The sequence below is a fragment of the Phocoena phocoena genome, chromosome 19 (assembly GCF_963924675.1).
Source record: "Phocoena phocoena chromosome 19, mPhoPho1.1, whole genome shotgun sequence".
Taxonomy (NCBI): Eukaryota; Metazoa; Chordata; class Mammalia; order Artiodactyla; family Phocoenidae; genus Phocoena; species Phocoena phocoena.
The window spans coordinates 19,732,617-19,752,934 of record NC_089237.1 but is presented as its reverse complement, the minus strand read 5'-3'; the positions used below and the strand labels follow the sequence as shown (position 1 = coordinate 19,752,934).

At 58.3% G+C, this 20,318-nt stretch overlaps 2 protein-coding genes across 2 annotated transcripts; one reads left to right on the top strand and one right to left on the bottom strand.

Annotated features, from left to right (window-relative positions):
• Positions 1 to 5,342: 5,342 nt before the first annotated feature.
• P3H4 (prolyl 3-hydroxylase family member 4 (inactive)) lies at positions 5,343 to 11,860 on the bottom strand. Its single transcript, XM_065897051.1, has 8 exons — positions 10,931 to 11,860; positions 10,666 to 10,818; positions 10,377 to 10,548; positions 9,515 to 9,643; positions 8,482 to 8,627; positions 7,735 to 7,818; positions 6,121 to 6,265; positions 5,343 to 5,795 (listed from the first exon to the last, which is right to left on the bottom strand). The coding sequence occupies exons 1-8, from the start codon at positions 11,411 to 11,413 to the stop codon at positions 5,773 to 5,775; spliced, it is 1,335 nt and encodes a 444-aa protein (XP_065753123.1). The 5' UTR covers positions 11,414 to 11,860; the 3' UTR covers positions 5,343 to 5,772.
• A 653-nt stretch (positions 11,861 to 12,513) lies between these two features.
• Positions 12,514 to 20,257, top strand: FKBP10 (FKBP prolyl isomerase 10). The gene is made up of 10 exons (XM_065896449.1): positions 12,514 to 12,806; positions 15,311 to 15,456; positions 15,758 to 15,947; positions 16,062 to 16,207; positions 16,687 to 16,876; positions 16,988 to 17,133; positions 17,732 to 17,924; positions 18,265 to 18,407; positions 18,635 to 18,798; positions 19,171 to 20,257. Exons 1-10 carry the CDS (start codon positions 12,574 to 12,576, stop codon positions 19,354 to 19,356), a joined length of 1,737 nt encoding a protein of 578 aa, XP_065752521.1. The 5' UTR covers positions 12,514 to 12,573; the 3' UTR covers positions 19,357 to 20,257.
• Positions 20,258 to 20,318: the final 61 nt, after the last annotated feature.

Sequence of the window (20,318 nt, the reverse complement as noted above, 5' to 3'; positions counted from 1 at the left end):
CTGAGCAACCTTCTCCCCGTCCTGAGTGGGTTGGGGGAAGGGAGGGGACGAGGCCTTGCCGCTTGAGTCACCCCGCTTCCAGTTCCTGGCCTGGGCGACTCCACTCACAGGCTTACACAGCTGGGGCCCCACCCGCCTTGCCAGCCTGCCTGCCTGCCCCTCCCTCCCCCAACAAGCCAGGGGCGACGCCTGCCCCGACAGGTACTCTTCCCACCGAGAGGCCACCCCTCCCCGGCCCGCATGCGTACATGCGTGTCAGCGCGCGCGCACACGCACACACGGCAGGAGTTTCTCTCCCACCTGTTGAGAATCCTTGGGAAGAGGGAGGAGTACTCACTAATAAGAGCCCCCTTCCTTGTATATTTGGGGACACTGAATTTGGAGCTAGGAGAGGAACTTCCCCAAGGTCACACAAGCAAACTGCTGGCAGTTGGGGGGAGGGGGGCAGATGAGAACCAACCTTGGGAGAAGTCAGCTGGAGGTGTGACTTCAGGCAAACCTCCGGATTAGAGAGCCAAGGCAGGGGGGAGGGGTGGGGCAGCCCGGGGCCGGCCGGCCCTCCTCGGGGACTAAATCAGTACCTTCCCTCACTTCCTCTAAACCCTCTAAGCCGGCGAGGGCCCTACACAGACCCACTGCCATCGATTATGCAAAGAGACCCTTCCCCCACCTCCTCCCGCGCACTGGCCTTCCCGGTCTCCCTGACCTGGACTCCACCTCGGTGGGAACTAGGGCCAAGGTTTGGAGGCCCCTAGCCTTGTACATTAATCCCAGCTTCCCTAGTCCCATCCTGCGGCCACCAGGGAATTTGAGAGTTGAGATCCTTGAATATTTCATCAGCACTTCAGCCTGCAGTTGAAGAAGCAGCCAACGTACAGCTCATGGATAATTTATGGCCCCAGCAGAGAACCTGGAAGTAGTGAGGGGGAGGGGCAGGGAGAGTGGGGGCGGGTGAAGCCTGGACCCGGCTGTGAAGCCAGCTCCATCCAAAGTATGTGCTGGGGGCCGCCGGGGAGGAGCTCCAAGGCCAGGGACATTTCCATTTTTGAGGATATCAAGGTATTACCAAAAAAAAACGGTTATCAAAATAATTATGCTAAAGGTTAAAGTTACATGACAAGCATTTTCTGACTTCATTCCTGTGTCTCTGTAACTGTGTGTATAACCTCACTTGGAGATAACAAAAAATTTATGTTATCTCCTTCATGGCTGTGAGACCTCCAGAAAGACCCCCGGCTTCCCACACCCACCCAGGGCCAGGAAAAGAGGCCAGACTCCCCAGTTAGATTGTCTGAACCTCACTCCTTCCTAGCCTCCTCCTCCAGGAAAGCCACCAGGATTTAGCCAAATGCTCAAAAGGAAAGAATCTCAAATGGCCACCACTTACTTTGCTCCAGGAACATAACACAGCACTCTTTTTGTTAAAGGAAAGCTGAAAAGATGACCCCAAATAGAAAATGTCAAGTTCTCTTGGCCTCTTCTTTTATTTATTTATTTATTTTTTTGGCCTCTTCTTTACCAAGGGACATACCTTAGTGAGTTCTTCCACAGATTCAGAGGATCAAGTATATGGGGCGGGGGGGGGGGGGTAAACAAGCAGCCATGTCCTCCTTTTACCTCAGTTTCTCCACCTGAGTTATGGGCAGGAAAGGTGCTCCCACCGCAAGGGCTTTTTGGGGGTCAGAAGAGATGTTCTGCAGGCACCCCGGCGCCAGCTGGCACCCAGGCAGGTGGTGATTATGGGGTGATGTGTCCCCAGTGTGGGCTCGGGCTGGCTCCAGTGGGCAGCCCCAGCACTCAGCATACTCCCATCTAATCCCCAAGTCATCTTGGAGTTTTATCATGCAGCCCTGGGAGCCCAATCTAGTCTCTCTGGGCCTCAGTTTCCCCATCCATGAATTTGGGGCCATCTGCTGGAGCCATCCTTGGAGAGAAGCTGCAAGAGGAGGCCTGGATGAAGGCCCCTGAGTGGGGAAGCTGCACAGGGCTTGGGCCCTGTGGCTGCCAGGACTCCCCCAGTAAGCTTATGAGGTTGGCCCCAGTGCCAACTGGACACAGCTTTCTGACACAGGAGCGCGAGTCAGGGGGACAGTACTCTCCCTGAGGAGGAGAACACTAGGGTGAGACTTCAAGAACTAGTTCTCAAACCTAAGCGGGGAATTTCTTCCTCTGGAATTTACAAGAATTTGGGGGAATCCCATAGGACCCTCCCTCCCCTGCCTCTATTGGCCATCACCTCTCAGGATTCAAGAAAAGGCTGGTCTAAATGACCCCAGCGAGTCTGTCCCCAGGCCCTCTAACCTCTGGTCCAATCCCAGGGAGCCAACAGCAGGAAGTGGGACTGGGCTATGGAATCAGGCCTGAGAGTGAGGCTTGACTGCCTGCCCTTCCTCCCCTTCCTCCCCTTCCTCCCTACCCTTCCTCCTTCCCTCCCTCCCTTCTGGAACTCTCTGCCTCCCTTGGTGAGCTGTGGCAATGTGTGGGCTTTGTCTCCACATCTGGTCCTCACCTTCCTCTCCCCAGCCCCAGCTGACAGCATAAAGGGACAAAGCCAGCTCCGGGGACCAGAGAGAGGAGATCACGGTGTTCTCTGCTCTCTCCCTTCTCTGACTATCATGGATTTAAGGAGAAATGTTTCAAACCCAGCTCAGGCACCCCCCACCTTGAGGAACCTTGGACAGGTTGCTCTCATTCCTCAGCCTCACCTGTGGCAGAAGGGAATTGATATCTATGTTGCAAGACTGTTTTTTGTTTGTTTTGGCCGCGTGGCATGCGGGACCTTAGTTCCTGGACCAGGGATCAAACCCTTGCCCCCTGCAGTGGAAGCAAGGAGTGTTAACCACCGGACCGCCAGGGAAGTCCAGGAACCGGAAGACTGTTTTGAAGGCTGTAAAGCACCTGCCAAGTGCCCGGCACACAGTAGGTATTCAATACATTGTAGCAGTGATGCTTTGCTTGGGACGGGGTCTTTCTGGATCCAGGATACCTCTGTGACATCTGAGTCTGGCTCTGTTGTGTGAGGTCATCATCCCCAGTGCCCTTTTGGCTGTCTCTAACCTTCTAGCCATTTTGCTACAGATGCTAGGGCTGCTGAGGTGCTGGGTGGGTAGCTGGGAGCTGGGTAAGGAGAGGACCGAGTGAGACAGAGACGTGGAGGAGGTGAAGGCGTCTGGGCTGGGTGGGCTTGGGAGAATGGGCTGGAGGGCCCCAGAGGGCCCACGCTGGGACTCGCTGGGACTCGCTAGAACGCGATCTCACCGGTTTGGGGAGCTGGCCGGGCAATGGGGAGACACTGACATCAGAGACAGGTGGGAGTGGCTGGTGGCTGCCAGGGATGGAGAAGCTGAGTAAGGCCCACTGGAAGGGGAGGGCCTGGGTTAACGCCGGGGTGAGTACCTAGAGAGGGGCGGCCTTCTGTTCCCAGGACACACGCGCGCACGCGCACACATACACACACACACCCTCACCCTCAGATGCACACTTGGACACACACATCAACACACTTCTTTTTTTTTTAAACACACTTTTTAAAATTTTTAATTATTTTTTTGGTACGCGGGCCTCTCACTATTGTGGCCTCTCCTGTTGCGGAGCACAGGCTCCGGGGGCCCAGCCACTCCGTGGCATGTGGGATCTTCCCGGACTGGGGCACGAACCCGTGTCCCGTGCATCGGCAGGCAGGCGGACTCTCAACCACTGTGCCACCAGGGAAGCCCTAACACACTTCTTAAACCGTACCCCCATTCCCGCCCTGTTCTCCCGATCCTCTCACCCTGCTCTATTTTTCCAACGCACTTATGTTAACATAGCCAGATAACTCATTCATTATAACATTTGTTTATTGCCTGTCTCCCCGCTGGAATGCAAGCTCCAGGAAGGCAGGGGGTGCTTGGCTTGCTTTGCCCACTATTGTATGCCCAACACCTGCGACGTACCCGGCTCGTAGGTGCCCAATACATAAGCGTTGAGTACAATCACATATTCTAGGGTTAGGGTCACGAATGCGCGCACCCTCAGGGACGCATGCGCAAACCCGCACTTTCGCCCACGACGCTGCCACGGACATTCTCAGACACGTGCACGCAGGCACTCGCTCACATCTACACCAACACACAGGCACACAGGCCTTCTCGCTCCCGCACACAGGCGCTTTCAGACTCAAACCCAGCGGTCCAGATTCCAGAGCTCCTACTCATGCAGGCATGCTGGAGCGCGTCCCCACTCCTCACCCTCCGGAGGGCCAGCCCCGGAGGGCAGCCCCTCCCAGAAACAGGGGGCGGGGCCTCGGTGGAAGCTGACAACACAGCAGCTTGAGAGGGGTGGGGTGGGGCAGGGCCGCCCTGGTACCTGGGAGCTCTTTGGAGACGCTGCCACTGCAGACCCACCTACGGGAGGAAGGGAGCAGTGAGGTCACCGGCGTCCCCAGCTTTGACCCCGCCCGTGCTCCACACTCCGCCTCTGTCCTTCCTTTCTCCATCTTCACCAAAGGCCCAGGAGAAGGGCATGGGGTGGGGCAGGGAGTCCTCCTGGACACAGTGATGGGCAGGGCCCAGGCCACGTCAGCTGGCACATCTGGGCAGGGGTGTGGACGGTGAGAACTGGGCTTACCAGCTTTCGCTCCACCTTCCAGTAAGAGGAGAAAGGTCCTCCACCACCCTACCGCTGGGAGAACAGAAATGTGGGCAGTGGGCCAGAACTGTCACCTGGCTGGCCCTAGCCCGGTGTCCCTCCCCAGACAGACCCCTTTTGCCCCTACTTCCCTGCTCGGGAACATGAAGTGGGGGGGAATCACAGGGTGGGTGGTAGCCACCTCCCAATTCTCTGCCCCCCCCAGAGCCAATGCAAGATTGGGCAAGATGGTCTGGCAGTCCCACTGCCACCACAAAGTCTCATGTTATCAAGCCGTATCCCTAGGGTTCCTCTGGCCACTAAGGGTCTGTTCCCTGCCGTGGAATGAATGGGAGAATGGGCAGAGAGGGCAGCGCAGGGCATGCTTGCTCTCAGTAAACGCTTGGAAAGCAAAAACCGGAAGTAAGTGTCCTTGGCCCCCCCCTCCCCACATTCCCTGAGGGAAGCGATGCTGAACTAGGAAGATACAGGACATACCACCTTAGAAATCTGAAACCACCATCTTGCCAGGACTCAGGCAGAACTGCATCCTCACGCCCCCTAGCGGCCGATTGCAACGGCAGGCTGATGCTCCTCGTAGTTGCAAACACCCAGGGTCCATCCACAGAGGCCAAACTGTGACCCCTCACCTGTCTCCACATTTACTGATGAGGGGAGATGGGTGCAGAGGGAGGGAGGGAAGGACCTGCCCAGGGGAGTCTGGACCCCAATGCTGTGAGTCATTCAACAAGAAATGTTTATTGAGCACCAACGGCCAATGTGCCAGGAACCGCTGGACTCCTGGTCCAGTGCTCTTCGCGATGCCAGCTGCCCCGCTGCTGTGTCTGCAATGCAGCTTGAGACCCCGACTAGGAAGAGCTAGCATCTTCTCCTCCAGGAGACTGCCCCACTGGGTGGGGAGGACACCGGGAGGAGGACAGGCCGGCCGCGGCTGCGGCACCATCTTCCGGTGGTCCAGAGACCCAGAGAGGAGGCAAGAGGGGTCTGGGGAGCAGTGCTCACAGCTGGGACAGGACGGGGCCTGGCCAGCTATGTCCATTTACATGTTTAATAAATAGTTGTTGTTGCTGCCCAAGCTGGTGGGGGTGGTGCCACTGGGCCCGGGCTTCCCAAAGCTCTTGAGGGGTGCCAGGGGCCCTCTTCTTATGCTAGTTCAGGCTCCGGCTCTGAAAAATGAAAGGAGAGAGCATTGGGGTTAGCCTCCCATCCCCAACAGGTTTCTGGGTGCTGTCCTCGGGGAGGTGGCGCAGGCAGGAGTGAGGGTCCCCAGGAACAGGTCTCAGCTGGTCCCTGCTCCAGGAAGGATGTCACCCCCACCCCTCTACCAGGTGGGACAGGGGTTGCTAACAGGCCGGAAGCCCCCAGAAGAGGGGTGCCAGCACCCAGCACAGCTACTCCACAGCCTCTGCAGCCCAGTGCTTGGATCCTCCTGTCCCTAACGTCCGGCCCAGGCTGCATCCCCGCCCCTCCACCAGGATTCAAGTCGCTGACCGGCCTCAGCCTCGTCGCCCTTGGCATCTGGCTCCTGCCACCAGTCAGCATAGATGCTTTCCTCGTAGTCGCCCTCCCCTTCAAACTCGGCATCAGACGGGGGCTCCTCAGGCTCCACGGGCGGTTCTGTCTCCTTCAGCTCCATCTAGAGCAGCCCCAGGATGGGAGGATAAACCAGGTCATAGCAGGCACAAACCCAGATCGGCTCCCTTCCTGGCCAAGGGGCCCTCCCATCCCATCTTGGTCCCAAACCCCTCCTTCCCAGTCACACTCAAGACCTCACACAGGAATAACTGGAGGGTTTCTCCCTAAGTCCAGTTCCCAAACTGCCCCCTCAATGAACTGATGCATGGGGCTCCACCGGCAGAGCTTCAGGGTTGGTGTAACGTTCTTCCTCTCCACAGCCCACCTTTTAAGCGTAAATACACAGGCAACACTGCTAGTCCATGAAGACTGTCTGCTCGTGCTGTCTCCTGGCCAGGAACACCTTTACTCCCCTGTGCTTGGATAGCTTTTGTTTATCCCTCCAACATCAGGCGTCAGCTCCAGGATGCGGCCCTTGCCGATGACCCTGGCTGGGTCTGGAGGCCTCGTCCAGTGCCCCATGCTGACTTCTCCCACTGCACTGAACTAACGGTGATCTGATTGGGCGAGGGACTGTGCCTTACCTCAATCTACCACAGCCCCAAGCACGGTGTCTGGCAAACAGCAAGCAACAAATAACAGTAATCAAAATGGCTACCACCCCCTGAGCACCTACGTGCGCCAGCTCTACAATAAGTGATTTACATACTAGATCTCGTTGAACTCCCACCACAGCGGTGTAAGATGGCCATTATTCTCTCCATTCCATGGATGAAGAAATGGAAGTTAGAGGGTTACCTAACACTTGCCTGGAGGCTATCCAACTGGGAAATGGTGGAGCCAAGTCTGGTAAGCACCAAAGCCTGGGGGCTCACTGTGCAGACCTGGCCCCCTGTTTGATGAGGGGGGGCATGGGTGCATGAACAATGGCGGGGATGGATAAATAAACGCTGGGCGGCAACACCTCAGAGAATTCAGGCTCTCAAACCCTCATTTAGAATCAATGTAATAACACACTGTGGTCCTTCCTTCCTGGCGTCCTGTGTTCATTCATTCACTCACTGGTTCATTCAAGCCCAGTTTCTGAGGGCCAGCTCTGTGCCAGGTGCTATGGGAGAGCTGGGAATAACCTGGTCCCTGTCCTGGAGCCCAGTCCTCTAGGAGACTAGCTGGAGAAAGGGGTGGGGTGAGACAGACAGGGCTGTAAGTAACTCCGGTCCAGGGAGGCACAGACGGTCAGAGTAGGCACTGCAAGCCCAGCAGACAGAGCCAGGACGTACAGCAAGGGCTTCTGGAGGAGGCGCCACCAGAGCTGGGCCCAGGAGAAGCGAGATTCAGACATGTAGAGAAGGGGGGTGTGAGGACACGGAGTGGGGAGAGGGCAGGTGCAAACAAGGGACAGGTGAAATCCCTCTGCTTCACAATGGCTGACTGCCACGAGCTGAGGCTGAGATTTGGCACGGCGGCCCCAGGAAGAGGATCAAGGGGTGTCCATCGCCACCCAAGCCAGGAGGACAAGGGGCCACTTACCTCGTCATCTGACTGCAGGTACATGTGCGCAAACTCCAGCAGCTCCCGAAGCTCAGCTGTCTGGTTGTGGTAGAGCCTGGCCTCCTGGGAGGAGGGAAGGAAAGTGAGGTGAGCCAGGCCCTGCTGCCAGATGGTAGAGGAGCCAGAGCTCCTAGGATCTGGGCCCTCTGACCCTTTCACAGCTCGAGGAGCAGGGTACAGGTATCAGTTCACATGCTGGTCGAAAAGTCACAGCTGCTTGAAGCGCCGGGTTAAGAAGGATTCTGAGGGCTCAGTGAGAATGAGTGCCTAAATCGATTCGCAATGTCTGCTACTGACAAGGAAGTCGGGAGTGGTACCACGTGTCCCATATTTGCCAGTCTTGCCCTAGAATTCCAAGGGGTTCCTCAGTTGGTCCAGGTTACGGGGTCCCTGGGGAAGGAGGGCAAAGGCCAGCAGTGAGCATGGTGAGAGTGGGGAAGGGAGCAGGCAGGGACAGATATTTTTTACCTCCCACATGCCAGGCACTGTGCTGGAGACGTAGGCTGTTCCACCCCCATTTTGCAGGTGAGGCAACAGATTCAGAAAAGGCCAGTAGTATTCCCAGGACCACACAGCTGCTAGGTTTGAACCTAGGACTCCAACTACAACCCAAATTCTTTCTCTTTATTTCTCACCCTGCCTCTGGAGGAAACCAGGTTTGTTTGTTTGTTTGTTTGTTTGTTTTAATCAAATCGCATATCCTGAGAATGCCTCAGCAATGCCCACCTCCCTGGGCTGGAAGTCCTCCTCCTCCAGGCCCCAGCGGGCCCTGTGGAAGCGATAATACACCAGGTTTTGCTGCATGACATTGTCTTCGGGGTCAAAGAGCATGTAGCTGGCGGCACTGCGGGCGGCCTGGCGCACGTCGTTCACTGCAGGCAGGACAGGAGTGAGTAGTGGCCCTGGCACTTCCCCACCTTCAGGGATAACCCTCAACTAACCCACCCCTATCTCCCAATTGAGTCCAGTGCCCCTGGTTCCCCAGCTGCCTCCCAGAATACCTGTTGGGCGCCTCACCCCACCCAATAATAATACAAGCTAGAATGTATTGGGCACTTACCTTATGCCCCATGTAACTCATTTAAGCCTCACTGTTACTGTCGTCCCCATTTTACAGATAAGAAGTCTGAGGCACAGAGAGGTCAGGTAAACTGCTTGAGCTCACACAGCTGGAGAACGATGGCACTGGGGAACCAGAAGCCGGTGGCCCAGCCCTCAACCTGTTTGCCAACTAGAACACATGTGTCTCCTGGCCCTTGGTCTTCAGCTCCTCCTCTCCAACTCCAGCCTGTCTGAATCTTGGCATCTCTGCATTGCAGAAACCCTGGAGATTGACCATCTTAGCCCCGGCTGATGCCGGAATCCCCCCGTAAGTGAGGACAGCCTTAAGTGCTGGTGCTACTTTTTATTAGCCATGTTAACTAATGGCCCCTTACCCTCTGTGAGCCTCGGCTTCCTCATCTGAAAAATGGGTCCAGTAACGCCAGCTACCGGTTGCTTGTGAGAGGACCAAGTGAGATAAACAGATGTGGCAGGGCTTTGTAAACTATCAGGTGCTGTGCAGTTGTTGACTATCTAGTCATTTACCCAAGAGGCCCTGGCATTCTCCCCTGAGGCTGCTCTCTGTTCCCCGCCACAAGCTTCTCACCTGCCTTGCCACCCCCAGCCTTCCCTCCCATCACCAAGGGTCCTCAGTTCTGGCTCGGCTTCATTCCCAGTGCAGTGCTCTCCCCCACCACAAGCCCCCCAGGAGGCTCACACTTGTAGTAGGCAAACTGCAGGTAGTGATACATGGTGGCCACGAACTTCTCCACGAAGTAGCCGCCCACGTTGGGGGTCAAGTTGGCCTCACAGTCCACCTTGCACTGCAGGGATTCTGCAAAGAGATCTGGGGGTGGGGGTGGCAGCGGTGAGGAGCTGGTGTACTGAAGAGCTCCATCCCGCTGATGGGGATGACGGCCGATGGCTTCCAGTCCCAGCTCTGCCTGCTGATCCCACGAGACAGTCGAGGGACAAGGGATGCTGCGGAAGCCTACAGTGGCCTGGGCTGACTTATCTCCCCCACAGCTCACCCACCACCCCAAAGCCAGAGGAAGCCAGGGCACACTGGGAGGTTGGCAGGTGAGGCCTGGAGGTGGGACTGAAGCCCAAAGAGAGAAGCTCAGGACAGTCCCTTCTGCCCCTGCTGAGGGACTCCGACCTTAGGGATCCCCCAGACTAGGTGTGATTTCTGGCCACAGACTGCTTTCTGCACACACATGCTGGGTCGTTTCCCACCTCAGCAACTTTGCACCTGCGTTGCTCTCTGCCTGGAAGGCCCATGAACCCAACCTCCCCAGACCCTTTTGGGATGTCACCTCCTCTCTGCACCGATGCCCAGCACCTTGGACACTCCCTACTGCAGCCCTCTGCACCCAGTGGCAGGTGTTCTGTTGGTCCCTCTCAGCCAACGCCGACTGAAGGGTCTGAGGGTAGGGATAACACCTTATGCCTGTCCGCCTCCCAGGCACTTAGTAGGCGCTCCATAAATATGCATGGAATGAATATTTGTGTTAAGGTGCCTTAGAAGTTCTGGGAAGCAGGGCCCTGCGGATGAAAGGGATGCCCACCGGGGTGGATACCTGCTATGGCTGGATAGAAGTCCTTGAAGTCCACCTGCTCGTGGGCCCCCTCGCAGCCAGCCAGACACCGGGCAAAGACGGCCATGTACTCGGCCAGGGCCCGCTCCATGTCCTCGGTGCTGCTACGGAAATCTCCGCTGTTGTAGAGCTTCACAGCCCGGAGGAACACGGCCTAGGGGCAGGGGACGCGGCACAGGGGTGAAGGGGACCCCCACACCTCCCCTCCCCCACGGGCCCTATGGGGGACTCAGGGAATTGCGTCAGGGCTGGCCCTACCCTGGCACCCCACCTCATAGGGCTGGGCCTCCAAGTCCGTGAGGGGCTCGTCGGCGGCGTCCAGCAGCCCGCGATAGTAGTTGAGATACTTGGCGGTGAGCTCGTGCTTCGGGTTCCTCTGAAGGAAGGTGTAGGCCGCGGCCACCGCTTTCTCCAGCCGGTTCGCCTGCGGCGTGGGGACAGGGCCGGTCAGCAGGGCCAGAGCCCGCAGCCCCGAGCACACGCGAGGAGCCGCACTCCCCCAGACCCGACTAGGAGGCGCCGCCGGCTGCGCGCACCTTGAACTGCGCGTAGTGCAGGTACTGGTAGGGCAGGCGGCTCTGGAAGTCGCGCAGCAGCTGGCGCGGCGGGTAGGGCACCTGGAAGGCGGGCAGCGAACGCTTGCAGCGCCGCAAGCAGGCGGCGCGCTCCAGGACGTGGCCGAAGAGCCGCAGCTCGCGGGCCCACTCGTCGCCGCGGCCGCCGTCGGGGCCGGGGGGCGCGGGCCCGGGGGGCGCGGCGGCGGGCGGCGCGGGGCCGCTGCAGTTGGCGTGGCAGAAGGCCTCGCTGTCCCGCAGCAGCCGGTGCAGCCGCAGCGCGGCCTCGAGGTAGCGCGCGCTCTCGCGCCAGCTCTCGCCCTCGTACTGCTCCAGCGCGTGCCCGTAGGCCGCGGCCAGGGGCATCAGGTCCTCGGGCGGGAAGCCCCGGAAGCTGTACTTCTCGTACTGTGCCCCGGCGCTGCCCAGCAGCAGCCACAGCAGCCCCCACGCCGCCCGACCCATAGCCCCCTCCGCGCCGCTGTCTCTTCCCTCCGCGAGCTGGCGTCCCGGCCCAGCTGCCCGGCAGGCTGGCGGGCTCAGGGGCCCGGGACTGGCCGGCGCGCCCGCTGGGTCTTAGCGCCTGGTACCAGGGGCAGCGAGGCGGGGTCGTGGCTTGAGTCAGATCCCCCGAGGGGCCGAGGGCTGTGTCTCCACTCTTTTAAGAAAGCCAACACTATCCTGAGTCTCCGATCTCCTGCCCTTGGGGGTCCTCCCCTTGGCAGATGGTGAGAGGGTGGAGGAACAGTTCCCGCAGGGATGCGGAGCCCAGAAAGCCCCTCCCACACAAAGACAGTCCCCCCCCCCCCCCCCCCGCCCCCGAGACCTTAATACAGAGAAATTGAGGGAAGTGCCACCTCACTCTACTTTACCCAAGCCCTGGAACCTGCTCTTCCATCAGAGCGGTCCTTCTGCTCACTCCCCACTCCCAGCCCCGAAAAGGTTCCTGCAAGTGTCCCCCCAGCCCGCGACGGGGAAGCACACCCCCGGTTTTACCCTGCACATCCTCCACTCTCACCACCTCCCACTCGATCTCCATCCCCACGTCAGAAAGTCCTCTGGCAGTCCAGCTTTTGCAGGACAAAGCAGCCCGTCCCTGGAGAGGCCGTCCCTGGGGCAGAAGGGGTGGGAGGGAGCACTGAGATACCCCTCCGATTCTGGAGCCTCACCAGCCACCTGGAGAGACCTAGATTTGGGGTTGCCAGCCAAAGAAACAAGGGATGCTTCAGTCCGGCTTTAGGACCCGGGGGGCTCCAGAAAAAAGACTGAACTTTTTTTTTAAGTCGGCTCCGACCTTCCCAACTTTCCGGAACTTCCCTACCCCTCCCAGGTCTCTCAGCCCCAGGGTACGGGTGGGGGAAAATCTGGAGGGCTTTGTGCTTTCCTCGTACTCTAAAGCTATCAGCCAGGCCCTCCTCCTCCAATTCCACACCCCTTCCCCCCACTCCCACCCCGCCAGCTCAGCCTCCCCAGCCCCCATTCCACGTGGACCAGCCAGGGCGGGGGTGAGGATGGAGGACAGGAAGAGGGGGAGCCAGCTCTGGGAGGAGGGGGGCCAAGGAGTCTGGCGGCGGCGGCGGCTCTCTCGCTCGCCCTCACTGCCGGCCGTCCCAGCTCCAGGCACCATGTTCCGCGCGGGGCGCCCCAGCCACACCGTCCTCCGGTCGCTGCTGCTGCTACTGCTGCAGGCCGTGGGGAGGGGGCTGGGCCGCGCCAGCCCGGCCGGGAGCCCCCTGGAAGATGTGGTTATCGAGAGGTACCACATCCCCAGGGCCTGTCCCCGGGAAGTGCAGATGGGGGATTTTGTGCGCTACCACTACAACGGTACTTTCGAGGACGGCAAGAAGTTTGACTCGAGGTAATGGCTTGGGTGCCCCCAGACTCACCATTTCCCTTCCCGGAGCCCGGGACCAAGCTCTCTCAGTCCTGGGGTTCCCTCGTTGCTGCTTTTAAGCTGTGTCTGCATGCTCCCTACTCACACCGTGAGCCCCTAACCTCAAACACAGCACCCTGGGTGGGGGGACTCCTAGACGTCCATCTCCCCAGACATCCCTGCCCTCAATTTCAAACCTTCGCCTCTCAGAAGACGCCTGTTTCTTTCACACAAACTCCCTCTGTCTCTCAGAGTGCTTGAGAATCAAGGTGAACTGCTCTATTTACTTACCAGTGCTCTATTTAAAGACATAGAGGGGGTTTTCTGGTCCACAGAGTTAGGGGGAAGGGCATGGTCCCTGCTGCCCCCTCTACCTTTCCATCCACCCCGACTCCCTTTCTGGCTCCAGCCACAGGTTTCAGTGCCTTTGTGTTTAGAGAAGAAGAAGTAAGTAGAGTTTGGGGGGGAGGGGGAGGGGGGGTTAGCAGCCAGCGGGGTAAAGTAGGTGGGCACTCTAAGACAGCAGGATGGATCAGGGAGTGCAGGGCATACCTTGGTGTAAGGACCCTGTCTGCCTTCATGTCACACAGTCACACATGCCACCCTGGGCTCCTCCGAGGGTTTTCATGCCTCCCTCTCCCCGTGATCCCGCACCCTCATCTCCCTCCATCTTAGCTCGACCAAGTCAGTGCTGCCGCCCATCTTGCCAGCCTTGGGGTTTGAGAGATGGGTTTCTGGTCTGTGTCCAGGCTTTCCGTCTGCTCTGGCAAGTCCATTTTTCTCGGTGGGGGCAGGGCTGTATGCCAGGCCAGCCTCAGTTAAACCTTGGGTCCAGGTCGCACACACAACTCGGCCTATAGAAATTAGTGGCTTTGGAGGCAGGAAGTTTATGGGGTAAGAACACGAACTCCTGAGACCAAGACCCTGGACTCAAACCCAGGCTGTGATCATGGACAAGGAGTTTTGCCTCTTTAAGCTTTACTTTCCTCATCTGAAAAAAAGGAGATTAAGAAACAGTCTGGAAAACTGCATCCCTACTTCCTAAGGCTGATGTTAGGACTCAAGATGATGAATGAAAGTGAACTTCACACAGTACCTTACGGTCTGCAAGCGGGTTCAGTACACATTAATTAGCCTTGACTCTGGGGAGAACTTTGGTAGTGTTTAACTGGTAGAAGCTTCTTGCCATGCTTGGGCTCTCACAACGGCACTGTGGAGGAAGCAGGCCGTACAACCAGCTCAGTGGGCAAAACGCGGCATCGGCAGTAGACAGGAGTACAGCTGTGAGCCTGTGGCCACCGAGGAGTGGAGGAGGGGTTGGGAGTTGGAGAATGACCTCCCTATCGGGGATTCTGATGGGGACTCTTGGATCCAGGTTGGATCCAAGCAGTGCTGAGCTCGGAAAACTTTCACAACCCATGACACCTTCCATCAAAATAATAATCTCCCATCTTTCCTTAACTTCTTAAAACTTAAAACTAACTAAATCAAGTAAAAGCCATGGCCATTTCAGAGTAGCCTTTTTCAAAATTGAAAACCAATCCCTATCCCCAGCCAGCTCTGCTTTCCCTTCCTTTCTTCTGTGACCTGATGGTGCAGTGGCCCAAACATGGGCTTTGGAGTTCAACAGACCACACATTAGCTGTGTGACCTTGGCCAAATCATTTGGTCTCTCAAGTCTCAATTTTTCTCGTAAGAAAAATGAAATCAATAATGCCCGTTTCGGGAATTCCCTGGTGGTCCAGTGGTTAGGACTCGGCGCTTTCACTGCTGTGGCCCGGCTTGGCCCGGCTTTGATCCCTGGTGGGGGAACTAAGATCTCACAAGCTGCATGGTGCGGCAAATAATAATAATAATGCCCACCTCACAGGGGAGAGAATTAAATAAGATAATGAATGCAGGGACTTCCCTGGTGGTCCAACGGTTAAGGCTCCGCGCTCCCAATGCAGGGAGCTCGGGTTCGATCCCTGGTCAGGGAACTAGATTCCGCATGCCACAGCTAAGAGCCCACATGCCGCAACTAAAAGATCCTGCATGCCGCATCGAAGATCCCAAGTGCCACAACTAAAGATGCGGCGCAGCCAAAAAGAGATAATGAATGCAAAATGCCAAGCATTTCTTCAGCCTTATCATTTAAGTGCTGGATAACTGGTCTACCCACACCCCTCCCCCCACCCCGCCCTGGGTCTGCACTTCCCACTCCTTTTCTGTCAGCAGATAGCAGCAGCAGATAGGACTGCTGGCACCATCCCCCCACCCCAGGGTAGATAAAAGCCCCTGGCCTCCTGGAGGACTTCCTTTTGTAACAGCCCATCCTATTAAGGTGGGAGTCACGGCCCACCTAGGAGGGAGGCTTGAAGAGTTGAGAAGCCTGTGGATCTACACCTTTGTGTAGGGAGGGTGGTGTGTGTGTGCACTTGTGTGCGCCTGTGCCTGTATGTGACCATGGGCAGAGGCCACTGTATCCCATCTGTCCCCTCCCTCCCCAGCTATGACCGCCACACCTTGGTGGCCATCGTGGTGGGCGTGGGGCGCCTCATCACCGGCATGGACCGAGGCCTCATGGGCATGTGCGTCAACGAGCGGCGACGCCTCATTGTGCCTCCACACCTTGGCTATGGCAGCATCGGCGTGGGTGAGGAGAGCTGGGGCCCAGGCGTGGGGGTGGAGGAGACCAGAAGGCAGGAGCAAGGGCCCAGGGCCAGAAAACTGAAGCTCAGAGAGGGAGAGCGGCTTTCCAAGGTCACACTGCAGGTCTGGGACTAGACTTTTCCGTCTCCTGCCCCTGGGGCGGGAGGAAGGGCAACAATAGGGCCCTGGGTAGGATCCTAGCTTGACCTGGGAGAAGGGGAACTAAGGATGGTGGAGCGGGAGGCCAAGCAGGATGCTCAGACCTCCACTCCACCCCCCACTCCGGGGGGCTGCACCAAACACAGCGGGGCTTATTCCCCCGGATGCCACCCTCTACTTCGATGTGGTCCTGCTGGATGTGTGGAACAAGGCGGACACGGTGCAGGTGAGCACCTTGCTGCGCCCGCCCCACTGCCCCCGCATGGTCCAGGACAGCGACTTTGTCCGCTACCACTACAACGGCACGCTGCTGGATGGCACTGCCTTCGACACCAGGTAAGGGCTGGAAGGAGCCCTGGGGCGCCAGGGACTGTGGCATGCAGCGGAGAGTCGGGGGCCTTCCTGCCTCTCCCACCAACAGCAGCCTCACCCCTCCCTCATTCTCTGCAGCTACAGTAGAGGTGGCACTTACGACACCTACGTGGGCTCTGGCTGGCTGATCAAGGGCATGGACCAGGGGCTGCTGGGCATGTGTCCTGGAGAGAGAAGGAAGATCGTCATCCCTCCATTCCTGGCCTATGGCGAGAAAGGCTATGGTGAGGGCGAGCAGGGACTTGGGGATTCTCTAGAAGTGGGCTGCCACATATAGTTGTTCAGGTTGAGTACTGCACAAGGACACCCAGCCAGGGAGGCAAGTAGTGATGAAATCTAGCCCTTGGTGATCACCTCACTAAGAAGGGGTGCTTGGGTGGTTAGGACTCGGCACTGTCACTGCTGGGGTCCGGGTTCAACCCCTGGTTGGGGAACTGAGATTCCGCAAGCCTCGAAGCACAGCCAAAAAAAAAAAAAAGTGCTTTATTCTGATTCACACAAAGGCTCATATGGGATGGTGCTGGCCCTGGGGAAAGCTCAGCTCAGGCCTCAAAGAGGAAGAACCGGGGCTACTGATGGGCGTCAAAGGCTCTGGAAAGCAGGGTTAGCACCTTTTTGCACGATGCTCACATAGGCCTTCCTGAGTGGAGAAGAGCCCTGCTTTGCTCTCCACGTGTATGGTTCAAGCCTATCCCTTCCCCAGGGACTGTGATCCCCCCGCAGGCCTCCCTGGTCTTCCAAGTCCTACTGATTGACGTCCACAACCCAAAGGACGCGGTCCAGCTGGAGACACTGGAGCTGCCACCTGGCTGTGTCCGGAGAGCCGTGGCTGGGGACTTCATGCGTTACCACTACAACGGCTCCCTGATGGATGGCACCCTCTTTGACTCCAGGTCCGGGGGGTCCTGAGGACGACGGTGGGGGCTGGGGGCGGCTCTGTGCTGCAGGAAGGGCGGGGCCGCTGTGACTCTCTTGCCCGCCTCCCCGCCTTGTATGTATTGCAGCTACTCCCGAAACAGCACCTACAATACCTATGTGGGGCAGGGCTATGTCATCCCAGGGATGGACCAGGGGCTGCAGGGCTCGTGCATGGGGGAGCGCCGGAGAATCACCATCCCCCCCCACCTTGCCTATGGGGAGAACGGGACTGGTAGGCATGCTCCCTGTTCCCCAAGCCAACACCTCAGTTCCTCCTGACCTTCCCCCTGATGGGCAGGGGCGAAGGGGGTGGATTCCAGCCATTGCTCTGCCCCTCTCATCGAAAAAACTGGCCCCCCACCCAACTCCTACCACAAGGACTCCATCCTTTTCTCCAGGGGGCAGTCCCCCACTTCTCCCCTTCCACACTGGAGAAAGGCAGCCGACTCCTGAGCTTGGGGAGGGAGGGCGGTTATGGAAGAACAGAAACAGCATAGCCCTGGGAAGCAAAGAGACCTGGATTCGAGTCCCAGCTTTGCTGGAAGCCTTTGTGTGCTCACCTGTAAAATGGAACTAATCACATCGATCAGCAGGGTGAGTTATTGGGAGGTTGCAAGATACATATGGGAAACGCTTTCCAGCTGGCGTGCCCCTCCCCTCGCCTGCCTCCTCACCACCACAGAGTATATTACAAGAGTTGACTATGTGGACAAACATCCCATCCCATCCTTGTTTAAAACCCCAGGATGGGGAAGGTCTGGGGCCTCCATGGAGACCTAGAGCAGCCCCTCCTAGACTCCAGCTGATCCACGCCCCCATTCTGGCCCCAGGAGACAAGATCCCTGGCTCTGCTGTGCTGATCTTCGACGTCCACATCATCGACTTCCACAACCCTGCAGATCCAGTGGAAATCAAGACACTGTCCCGGCCCCCGGAGACCTGCAACGAGACGGCCAAGCTTGGGGACTTTGTTCGCTACCACTACAACTGCTCTCTGCTGGATGGCACCAAGCTCTTCTCCTCGTGGGTCCGGGGCAGGGCCAGGGCTGGGCAGGTGGGTGGGCCCAGGCGTGGGGAGTCCTCCTAGCAGCACCCCTGACCCTGCCTCCCTAAGTTCCCATCTAAGCTGAAATTCTTAAGTCCACAAGCAGAGGGAGGGTGAAGTAAGCAGTAGGGGAGCTGCTAGTTCCACTCAGTGGAGGGAAACGAGCAGGGAGAGATGAGCCCCCGGCCACACGGCAGGGCAGTTAGTTACGAGATAGGGGGATTGATCCTATCTCTGCACTGCTGGGTCCCCGCACCCTGCCCTGGGCCTGCCAGGGACCAGGATGAGCACTGACCCGGGAATCTGCTCTCCCCCCAGCCACGACTACGGGGCCCCTCAGGAGGCGACTCTGGGCGCCCACAAGGTGATCGAAGGCCTGGACACGGGCCTGCAGGGCATGTGTGTGGGAGAGAGGCGGCAGCTGGTGGTCCCCCCGCACCTGGCACATGGGGAGAGCGGAGGTGAGCAGAGACTGGCCTGATGGCTTTCCTCCTCCCCTCTGCCCCTGCCCCCTGGAGCCTGGATGGCTGCTGGCAGGAGTGAGTGAGGCCTTCCCAATGCTTCCCATTCCATGCCCCACTCTCCAGCCCCCAAGGCAGGAGCTGAGGCCTGTAGGCTGGGAGCGCACTGGGCAGGCAGTGAAGCCGGGCCCAGACCCTTCCTCTCTCTACTCCTCCCCTCCCTCCAGCCCGGGGGGTTCCTGGAAGTGCTGTGCTCCTGTTTGAGGTGGAGCTGATGTCCCGGGAGGATGGGCTGCCCACAGGCTACCTGTTTATTTGGCACGAAGACCCTCCTGCCAACCTGTTTGAAGACATGGACCTCAACAAGGATGGCGAGGTGCCCCCGGAGGAGGTGGGTGAGGAGTTCGCTCCTAGTAATCCCTCCCACGCTGTCACCTGGCAGGAGCCACCCTGCACGGTGGCATCTAACGAGAACACAGTGTGTGTCCACCATCCTGTCTGCACCCGTGTTGCTGCCCCGCTGCGGGTCCGTGTGCCTTAAGCCCCTCATCCCGCCTTCGCCTCTGGCACATGCAGCCCACTGCCCCCTGGCTGCCCGACCCTGGGCACGCCCTCCGCCCCCGCCCCCCTCAGGACGCAGCACCAACCAGCTCCTCTCCTCAGTCCTCGCTGGAAGGCCTCCGCCTGGGGACCCGTCCCAAGGTGAGCACAGCTGCTCAGGCAGGATGCTCTCTCCCCCTCCCCTTGGCTCTCCTCGCTGCAGTTCTCCACCTTCATCAAGGCTCAAGTCAGTGAGGGCAAAGGACGCCTCCTGCCTGGCCAGGACCCTGAGAAAACCATAGGAGACATGTTCCAGAATCAGGATCGCAACCAGGATGGCAACATCACCGCCGAGGAACTCAAGCTGAAGTCGGATGAAGACCAAGAGCGGGTCCACGAGGAGCTCTGAAGGGCAGAGGCCTGGGCCCAACTGCAAAGGTCGTCGAGGGGGACAGCGGGCAGTGGGGCTGACTTCCCAACAGTCACCCTCCCCTCTGCTGGCATGAGGTCTGGAAGTTTCTAGAAAGTGGTCAGAGGGGACAACTCTGGTTTTCCCACTGCCCGAGAGTAAAATCCACAGCACAGATCTCTATTTGGTTTTTCTCTCCCAGCCCCAAACCCCTTCCTTAAAAGTTTTGGAATTACAAAGCCAATCTGGGGATTGGTGGAGTTTGGGGGTTGGCTGGGGTCATTGCTGGCCCCTTGCTCAGACCTCCCCTCCGTGTCACCAGACACTGAGGAAGGTCAAGCTCATAATTTCCTTCTCTCCCCAAACTTCCCCTTTACCTGTACTTTTCCTCACCATCCTCAACCCACACACCCCCGCCCCTGCCCACAGCCCCCATTCCTCGGTCCTGGCAGCTCCCCAGGAACATGAACCCCCAGCTTTCCTCCCTCGGCTCCGGCTGGTTCCTAGGGAAGGGGATGGTTCCGGGGGGACAGCCCTACCTTACCTGTCCGGTTCCCTTCACCTGTCCCACGCCCCCTCGCTGCCGTCCAGTGGTGGCTGAAGAGCCCCTGGGGTGCTGCACTTCAGGGCTGGGCTTTGTGTCTCCTCTTATCCCTAAAGAAGGCTGCCTTCTCTAGGGACCAAAGAACAAGAGAAAAATGAAGGGGGGTGGTATGAGGAAACCTACTTGGATGGATCTTAGGGCTATGAAATCCTTGGTTCGGGGCTGAGATAAATGTGGAAAAGGGGCTCATTATTGAGGGGGTGAGGGGGGGTGGGCAGAGCTCTGCACACTCAAAAGGCTAAACTGGTGTCAGACCCCCTTCTCCTTTGTGCCAAATAAAACACGTCCGAAACCAAAGTCCTCGGGATGCGGTCTTTCTTGATTGGGGGCGGGAAGCTTAGACCCAAGTGCTGGGTCT

Bases quoted from the DNA above. Each gene is read 5' to 3' on its own strand.
- FKBP10 (XM_065896449.1), top strand. From the start codon at position 12,574: ATGTTCCGCGCGGGGCGCCCCAGCCACACCGTCCTCCGGTCGCTGCTG. The intron at 16,877-16,987 runs GTCCGGGGGGTC...TATGTATTGCAG, and splicing joins GGCACCCTCTTTGACTCCAG to CTACTCCCGAAACAGCACCT. The intron at 18,408-18,634 runs GTGAGCAGAGAC...CCCTCCCTCCAG, and splicing joins GGCACATGGGGAGAGCGGAG to CCCGGGGGGTTCCTGGAAGT.
- P3H4 (XM_065897051.1), bottom strand. From the start codon at position 11,413: ATGGGTCGGGCGGCGTGGGGGCTGCTGTGGCTGCTGCTGGGCAGCGCC. The intron at 9,644-10,376 runs GTATCCACCCCG...CCCCACCCCCAG, and splicing joins CTTCTATCCAGCCATAGCAG to ATCTCTTTGCAGAATCCCTG. The intron at 8,628-9,514 runs GTGAGCCTCCTG...TCCTGCCTGCAG, and splicing joins GCAGTTTGCCTACTACAAGT to TGAACGACGTGCGCCAGGCC.